At 38.8% G+C, this 8,584-nt stretch overlaps 1 protein-coding gene and 1 long non-coding RNA gene across 4 annotated transcripts in view; one reads left to right on the top strand and one right to left on the bottom strand.

Annotated features, from left to right (window-relative positions):
- Nucleotides 1–79: 79 nt before the first annotated feature.
- On the bottom strand, nt 80–3,375 carry LOC128785442 (uncharacterized). 3 transcript variants are annotated; one of them, XR_008429876.1, is made up of 4 exons: nt 3,191–3,375; nt 2,677–2,810; nt 2,489–2,602; nt 80–1,999 (listed from the first exon to the last, which is right to left on the bottom strand). It is a non-coding gene; the product is annotated as an uncharacterized LOC128785442 (long non-coding RNA). The 3 variants fall into 3 exon arrangements; XR_008429874.1 differs by having other exon boundaries at nt 2,489–2,810; XR_008429875.1 differs by lacking the exon at nt 2,489–2,602.
- Nucleotides 3,376–3,447: 72 nt separating this feature from the next.
- The window catches only part of WDR35 (WD repeat domain 35), a 42,113-nt gene continuing 36,976 nt past the window's right edge, over nt 3,448–8,584 (top strand). Inside the window, exons 1-6 of the mRNA XM_053938015.1 lie at nt 3,448–3,518; nt 4,145–4,262; nt 5,021–5,092; nt 6,432–6,524; nt 7,614–7,742; nt 7,956–8,089. Of these exons, the coding sequence (XP_053793990.1) occupies nt 3,495–3,518; nt 4,145–4,262; nt 5,021–5,092; nt 6,432–6,524; nt 7,614–7,742; nt 7,956–8,089 (570 nt within the window). The 5' untranslated portion in view covers nt 3,448–3,494. The remainder of the gene's footprint in view (nt 3,519–4,144; nt 4,263–5,020; nt 5,093–6,431; nt 6,525–7,613; nt 7,743–7,955; nt 8,090–8,584) is intronic.

The following is an 8,584-nucleotide window of genomic DNA, read 5'->3' as shown; positions in this document are numbered from 1 at the left end:
AAGTTATTTTTAAGTTAGGAGTCAAAATGATGTTTTTTTTTTTCATGGAAAAATCCCATATATTTTGTAGACCTTTGCAATATCATTACACAAAATATTATATCTGGTAACTGGTTTGCCAAAGATGTATTAAACAACATCTGTACTTGTTTCACACCCTGCACACACCACATTCAAGCACGTTCAGTTATGTTCACTTCACTGCACATGGGAGTGTGACTTCAGGTATGCCTACACAGTATTGTTAGGCTGGAATATAATACAAAACAGCACAAGTGAACATGGGACACAGCTTCAGCTGTAAGGGCTAAAAATGAGACTATAAACCCTCCAAGAATGCTGGATTTGGATGTGCTTTGTATTTTGTCGTGTGTCTCTGTACTGATACTAATTTGCTGTAGTACAATTAAAGTTAGCATAGGACGTCCTGGCTATGCTACACTTGCTTCCTCAAAGTGCTGTGCATGCATAATTTTTTTATTTCTCCAAGTCATGGAGTTTTATATCCAGCACTTTACTTTGCTTACTTTCATGTCCTCTGCTTAAGCATGAGTATTATACAGGCATTTATAGGGCCAGAAGTATGCCTTGGCCTCTGTAATTGGTAAGAATAAACAAATTGTAAATCTAATGCAAGACTTTACAAGTTCTTGGCAATTGGGAGGGGATTACATCAGTCCTATTTATACTAAGGCCAGCTGTCAGATGAGATGTAAAATTTTATAGGATAGTGGAATATTGTCCTGGAGGCCAGATGTATCTTTCAAGCTGTCAGCTAGGCAGGCTTTGATTCATGCACTAGTATTCATAACTTCATTTTGTATTATGAATGATAATATTTACATTCAATTTCTCTGAGCAATTACCTGCCTCACTTTGTGAGTACCATATAAAATTCCAAGATGATATAAATGACTTGTTTAAAGTAGGACATATTGTTGTTCAGAAAAATTGGATTTATTATCCAGTGTGCTACAAGCCAATAATTACACACTCAAAAGAGACCTGATTGTTTATTTCAGAGTTGTGCACCCAGGCCTGGGTGCTCAATGGTGTTCCAAAAATCAAGCGCATTGCCTACAAAAACTTTTTAAACTTAGTAAAACACAAAAATATAGTAAAATTTCTCCGTGGACACAATAAAATTGCAGTACAGATTCTGTTTTTGTCCATGTGCAGTTCATGAGTCCCGAGTCAATTTCAGCTTCGGGGTCTTTCTGTTAAGACCACCACAAAGTTGGAGGAATACCTTTGGTCTATGTGTAATGAATTCATGAGTCCAGTCATTTCAATTCCATGGCTGTGTCCTTAGCAGTAAGGACTGCTAAGGTTCTTTCCACTTCTCAGCTAATGGAGTATCTTTCCAGCTTTTCAGGTTGACTTGATCTCCATGCTTAAAAGAATATATTGGTGACTTGATTGGGACTGGTGTTCTAAAGAGCAAGTACCTGTGTAATAATCTCAGGGTTTTCTTTAAAGACAAGAGATAACCTGTTAAAGCTTTCTCTCTTACCACATAATCTGGTCAGTTTTTCCTGTCAGATTCACATTATGTGGTGTACCATACAGAATTTAAAATATTTCTGGATTTCGCAGTACAGCCTGGCAGACTCCTTCCAATGTATCAAGTCAGTGGTTGAGAAGGGAACTTTTACATATACGGGGTTTTGGTGCGTCCAAATTCAACCTCAATTGGACTAAATGCATCACTTCCTCCAGTCTTACCATCAGTACTTTCCTGGTCCCAATTATCACTATCCTCTGATTTTTTCTCAGAGAAGCCAACAATTGTACACCTTTTTCATCACTACCCACTTTCAGATACCTTTTCGCTGTACTACAAGCAGAACAGCAACAAGATAATTTCTTTTTCTCTTCCGTCATCATTAACACATTTGAATCAGATGCCAATAATCTCCATTTCTTTCTTGTTTTATGACCATTTCTCAATGAGAAAAATAAATCCACACACAGGATTTCATCCGACTTTTCCAATCTTCTGCAAAACAACAGTTGTAGCATGTTATTATAATATAATGTTCCCATTTCTGGCCACTTTTCATCACCATCCAATTTATATTTTGGCCACCACTGAGTACAGTATTCCTTTAACTTCCAGTTTGTAAGGAGCTCTCCACTAAACTTGTCCCAATGATTCAAAATATTAAAGGAGAACAAGGACAAGGTTTAACTGATTGCCCCATTCCGCATTACTACCCAGAAGAGAATGGTTTTTAACCATGACTTCATACACTCCACTTGTCACTCTCAAGCATGTATGAGTTTTCCAAAATTCTGCTACACGATAACAATTCCACAATATTATATCAACCCCTCTTCTTCCTTTATACAGTCTCTTCATATGTTGCATCTTTGCATCTCTTACCCACTCCTGGACGAGGAGATCGTTGCACAGTCCCCGACCAAAAGGCCCATGGGTGCTGGAGCTACATAGTGCTATAAGTTCTTTTATTAATTAGTGTTCTACCTTCTGTTGGTTAATGATTCTCTGGCTTCTCCTGTTAATTAGTCCACGTGCTCAGAGTTTCTTTTCTTTTGGGTTGGTGGGTTTCTTGGGTCCGATGGTTGCAATCTGCCCCTGCTGGAATTACCCTTTACCCAGTCTGAGCTGATTGCCGCACGATGCTGAGTTGACTTTAGTAATTTCTTTCTTACCTTGGGAGTTCTGCCAAATGTGGGCCTTGTGGCCCATAAATTCTGCATTCTTTGTGTCCATTATCAGTGTGACATCCTTCTTCCTAGGCTTTATTAACCTGCCTCTAGGTCTGACATCAGCAAAACTTGTCCAGCTGTAAATTTTAACATGGCAGTATCAGTGACAAGTAATTTATCTTTCTAATACCTTAACACCACTGAGAGCTTGTGAGCTGCTCTCCGTTTCAATGATTAAGTCTCCTTACTTTTTGATTAGGAATGCCTTTAAACTGAAAGAGGGCAGGTTTAGGTAATGTATTAGGAAGAAATTCATTACTGTGGGGATGGTGAGGCTCTTGCACAGAGAAGCCGTGGACACCCCATAATTGGCAGTGTCCAAGGCCAGGCTGGATGGAGAGCCCGGTCTAGTGGAAGGTGTCCCTGCCCATGGCAGTGGGATGGGATCTAGATGGTCTTTGAAGCCCCTTCCAACCCAAACCATTCTATGATTCTATGTTGATGTAAGTTACATTACACTTTGCCCAGACAAGCTGAGGTTCACAAACTCTGGGATTTTTCTTCGTGTAAAAGCAGCGTTATTAACGAACTGGCAGCGCCTTCTAACCAAGCTGAGCACTCCCACACTCCTGGGCCGGGAGATGCCCTCACGGCCCAGCCCGGCGATCCCGGGCGCGGCGCCGGACGGGCACTCCGTTCACGGCGCCGGCCGCTCCCCCGGAAGCGGCGCCACTTCCGCGGGCGGTTGCCAGGGGGACGCGGGGCCGGCTTGGCCGCGCTGCCGTGAGGGCCGGCCCGGGCGTCTGCCGCTCTCCGCCGGGATGTTCGTCTACCTGTGCAAGAAGGTGCTGCTGGGGCGGCGCGGGGCGGCGGAGGGCAGGCCGCTCTCGAGCAGGGGGAGCTGCCCTGGGGAGTGCCGGGGATCGGGAGCGCGGAGCCCGCGGGGGCTGAGGGGACCATCGGGGCTCTCCCGCCGCCTGCGGCCGCTGCGGGGCGGCCGGACATAGTGCGGCACTCCCGGAGCGCTGCACTCCCGGAGCGCTGCCCTGCTCTGTCCCGCCGGTTCCCTCGGCCTGGCTTGGGGCTTCTTCGGTCTCCCGCTGCTCCGGCAGCTCCGCCGTTTTCCCCCGATAGGCTTTGGACGCGGCTTTTCCGCTGGAGACCGAAGCCCTGTGCACTGTGTGACCCTTGTCACCTGTTTTTGTTGCTCAGCACACCTTTGCAGGTGTCCTGTTATTATTAATTACTGCGTGAGTTCAATGGCTTGAGGGTGGCACAGTTTCGCTGGTGCTTACAGTTCTGTCTTCTCTCTTTTTTTGCATGTACAAATAATAGAAATAGATTTATAGAAACAGAAATAATTTTATCTCTTGTGCTATTGTGGGTGTTTCTGAGGTGTTCAGATAGACGATGTAAAATAAAACAACTTATTATTGAAACTGTGTAGAGATACAAAATACTTCTTTTTCAGATTGCAATTCCCGGTAATATTCGATTAAAATGTATTTCCTGGAATAAGACCCAAGGTTTCATAGCCTGTGGTGGAGAAGATGGATTGCTGAAAGTTATAAAATTAGAAATGCAAACAGGTAAATGGGGGTGTGTGTGTGTTTGTTTTTGTTTAGGTTTTTTGTTGGTTTGGGTTTTTTTTTATTTTTAAAATTTTTATCTTAAGACCAAAACCCACCACACTTAAGCATAACTTCTTCCCTGAGTTACTTGACAATATTGCATATGTTTTAAATCTGTACATAGCTATTATGTATTTCTTCTGACATCAAATTTTCTCATCGCTGTCCTATGTATACAGTTTTTCTCCAGCTGGTCTTATTTGGCACACAAATAATTTGTCTACCCATTATATCTGCTGAACTTTTCTTCAGTTCTGCTCCCTTTTTTTTCAGGGCATATAATTAATTTTTTTTTTTGTAGACTTCCTCTTTATTTTGGAACTTACTTTGTTATTTATTTTTTTATTTGAATAGTTTTTACCATCTTAATTATTTTATGGAGAAAGCTGTGTATTTTTTTTGTTTTGTTTTGGTTTTTTTTGGTTTTTTTTTTTGGTTTTTTTTTTTTTTTGTTTGTTTGTTTTTTTTTTTTTTTGCTTGTTTTTTTTTGGTTGGCATTTTTCCCTGAAAAACTGCTAGACCACAAGGTGGTCTATTTACATAGATAAACTGAACCACAGGATGAAATTTCCACCCCTCAGTTCCATGTGTTTGCTACTCACATCTGTCATCCAAATTGTGTAAATAGTGATTAGAGCTTCAGAATTCATAGAAACATGGTAACATGTATGCTTTGTTAGGTTTATTTTCATAGTGAATTGTGTTATTTTTTTTAGATGAGGCAAAGATAAAGGGACTGGCAGCTCCTAACAACATTTCTGTGACTCAAACTCTTGAAGGTCATAGTGGTAAGTGCATTTGGGCATTTGGTCTACTTTTAGTTAGAATAGAAATACAAGGTTTTGTGAAGCTGATAGAGTAATTATGGTCTAACATTTTATTGTAAATCCAAAATAAAGGTTGTGAGTATTCAGCATGGTATGTAACAGCTTGGCTGTATATTTTTATCATGTTATCTTGGATAAGGCTGTTTGGGTTTTATTTTTAATAATGTCTGTGAGATTATATGTTACAGTAGCTCTCCATTTTCTTCTGAAGAAAAGAAAATTGGTTCAATAAACTTGAATTCTGTGTTAAATATATGGTGATTTTTTCCCTTTATTGACAACTTACAGAATGTGTATATGCATAGACTACAGTGTACAAAATTAAGAGAGGTTAGAAAGCAAGCCAGAGAAGTCTAATGTGTGAAAGTAAAAATTGAATGCAGCAAAATTAGGGGAGGACTTAACTTCTCACATGAGAAATGTTGAATGGTCATCAGCCATGGACAATGGGATATGAAGAGGATGCTAAAATCCTAAATCCTAAAAATTATTTGAGGGAGTGGACTTTTTTATGAGGACTTGCAGTTGAAATCTGCCAAGAGTCAGGTTATTTTAAGCGCTTAATTAAATAGGATTGGAACAAATTAATTGTGAGGAATTTATTTAATGGATACTTTGAATGGATGTCTTCAATTCTGAAATAGATTACTATTACCTTAAAAATCCCTGACAATCAGAGTATCTTTGATTGCATTTGTTGATAATGTTCTTGACTGAAACACTAAAAATGGAAAGGATACAGAGAAAATGGATACCCAGCAGTGAGGAGAGGAGAAAGTGTGGTACAATTTGATCCGCAGTATGGAACTGATAAAAGTTCAAACATGTTTCAAAGATTTGTGAGTGGGATCCCATATGAAGCTTGTGGGTCTGAAGGATTTGTGTGTAGAGTGCTCTTTTGGGTAATTGTCAGGGAGATTATATTTTATATGTGCAGTGATAGTGAGGATCAGACTTCTAAGAGGAAGAAAAACCCCAAACTTCCTACAACTGTAAAATTTTGTCATTGTCCCAGAGTGTCAGATGTGGTCAGAAACTGCAAAACCATGATTTGGGTTTTGGGTGTAGAATCAACTCTGAGCAGGATTTGGAAAGGATGTTACTCCAGTGGGTGAATACAGAAGCAAAAGGAGCTCTTGGGCAGAATTTTGAAAGAGGAAATAAGTGATCCTGAAAGAAGCCTACAACTAAATCAAAGTCAGCAATGTAAATTTCTGAAAAGTTCCAAGTTGATTAAGTTGAATGTTGTATTTTTTACTAACTACTTAAATAATAATAAAAAAATTTTACCACTTTCTAGGTTTTGTGCAGGTTGTGACATGGAATGAACAGTATCAAAAACTGACTACCAGCGATCAAAATGGCCTTATCATTGTGTGGATGATGTACAGAGGTATTCTGCAGGATAAACTTGAGATGTGATAATATTTTGTGTCATGAGAAATATTTTTTTCTCACTTGCAGTTTTTACTGTTGTTTTTCAGAGTTTTTATTTTGCAGATTATATAGCTCAAAATAGTTTAAAAACCATTTTCAGGTTTTATTGTAATACTTGTCTATATTTTTTATAGTGTAGCCACATGAGACAAGGCACTTGTCCTGCAGAGCTGCTGTAGTTGAAGATATCAGTACTTAGCCATGTGCTTGATAAACTGCTCTAAATTTTTCATCTCTCTTGCTTGGAATACAATATGAAAAATATATTGTGCAGTAAGCACAAACATGTGACTACAAGAACTTATCACCACTGCATAAGGCATCAATTCAATACTCTTATAAAAACTATCTTTAGAAATGTTTAAGGTAGTGAACCAATATGACTAACCAGTGTATGACTATAATTATCTTTTATTGCTCTTCACCCTTTCACACACACATATACTGTGGTTCACTGGAATTCATTTGAAACCCAGCAAACCTCACAGTCAAGGTAACCACTTTCCAACACATGTGGGGAAAAAAAAAGAAAATAAAGAGTTTTCCTATTCTCTTGGGAATTTTAGTTTAATGAAAAATGGAAACAAATAAAATCTTAGCTGTTCTCATTTCAGGAGTAAAGAATAAAAGTCTTTCTGGCTGATATCGTGGCTACTGTCACATAAATAATCTGTTTGTTTTGGAAAATAATGAGTAAATTGCTTATTACCTATTCCTAGCAAAGCCAGTTGTTCTCTCTGTTTATGTTTCCTATTTTATTGTCAGTTCTGAAATTACCTAAGCACAGAGCTCTTTCTGTAGGCTCCTCTTGGACTTTGGCTCCCCTTTCCGAGTCCTCATTCATCATCGTTGGCTTTGGAAATGAGCAGCTCCCATGGGAACACTGGGTTTCACAGTAACTGTGTATGTGTCTTCTGGGGACACTGTACTGTAGTCTTGCTAGGCTTTTACTGAAAGAGCAGTTCAGTGATCAGCATGTGCCTTGAGTCCTCTAGAGGTTTATCAAATCACAAGTGTAACTCAGCTTTTCTTTCACTTCTGATAGGTTCTTGGTATGAAGAGATGATTAACAACAGAAATAAATCAGTGGTTCGAAGTATGAGCTGGAATGCTGATGGACAGAAGATTTGTATTGTATATGAAGATGGAGCTGTGATTGTTGGATCAGTGGATGGTAAGATTTTAAGCCCTACTAATTGTTGTGCTATCACACAAAATTGCTTGTAGCCACATACACAGTGGCTCTGTTTCTCTAGGTAAATACAATCAATAGTTACTTACTAATTGTTGCTTTGACTTCAGCTGTTTTAGTTTTTACACTGGTTGCTTGCATCCTGCTTTTAATTTTGTGGTATATTTTTTAAGTGCAGTCAATGTTTTGTTCCAGGCAATCGCATTTGGGGAAAAGACTTGAAAGGCACCCACCTGTGCCATGTGGCCTGGTCCTCCAATAGCAAAATTTTACTCTTTGGAATGGCAAATGGAGAGATTCACATTTATGACAATCAGGGAAATTTTATTGTAAGTTCATTGTGATATAATTAAGGATTATGATTATAACATCGGGATATAATAGTAATTATATATAAGGATTGTGATTTATTTCAACAGGCATAAAAGCTCACTTCCTCTTTATTTAATTTTTATTTAATTGGTGGACATGAGTCCTGGACAGCCTCCTGCACAGAGCTTTTATTCTAGAGTTCTGCAGCTTTTTATTATAATTATTTCTTTTTTTTGGTAGCTAAATGATTATCACATCAACTAATGCCTTTCGGCCTTGCAATAGTTACGGAAAATGTAAAAGTAGTTGAAATTAAGTTAAACTCTTTAAGACATCTGAAAATCTTTACTTTCAAAGATGTTTGGGATAATAGGTCAGATTTAATATTTTTTAGCTGTTGTTTTTTTCCTCCTTTCATTATTTGGAGGAACTAATGCTAGCTTAAAGGATATTGTCTTCTTACAGCTTCTGCTTCTTAAAGTATTAGCATGCTTTTAGGAAAAGCAATAGTT

The sequence above is a fragment of the Vidua chalybeata genome, chromosome 3, assembly GCF_026979565.1.
Source record: "Vidua chalybeata isolate OUT-0048 chromosome 3, bVidCha1 merged haplotype, whole genome shotgun sequence".
Classification (NCBI taxonomy): domain Eukaryota; kingdom Metazoa; phylum Chordata; class Aves; order Passeriformes; family Viduidae; genus Vidua; species Vidua chalybeata.
The sequence above is the reverse complement of the archived record's forward strand: the minus strand, read 5'-3'. Positions and strand labels throughout refer to the sequence as shown.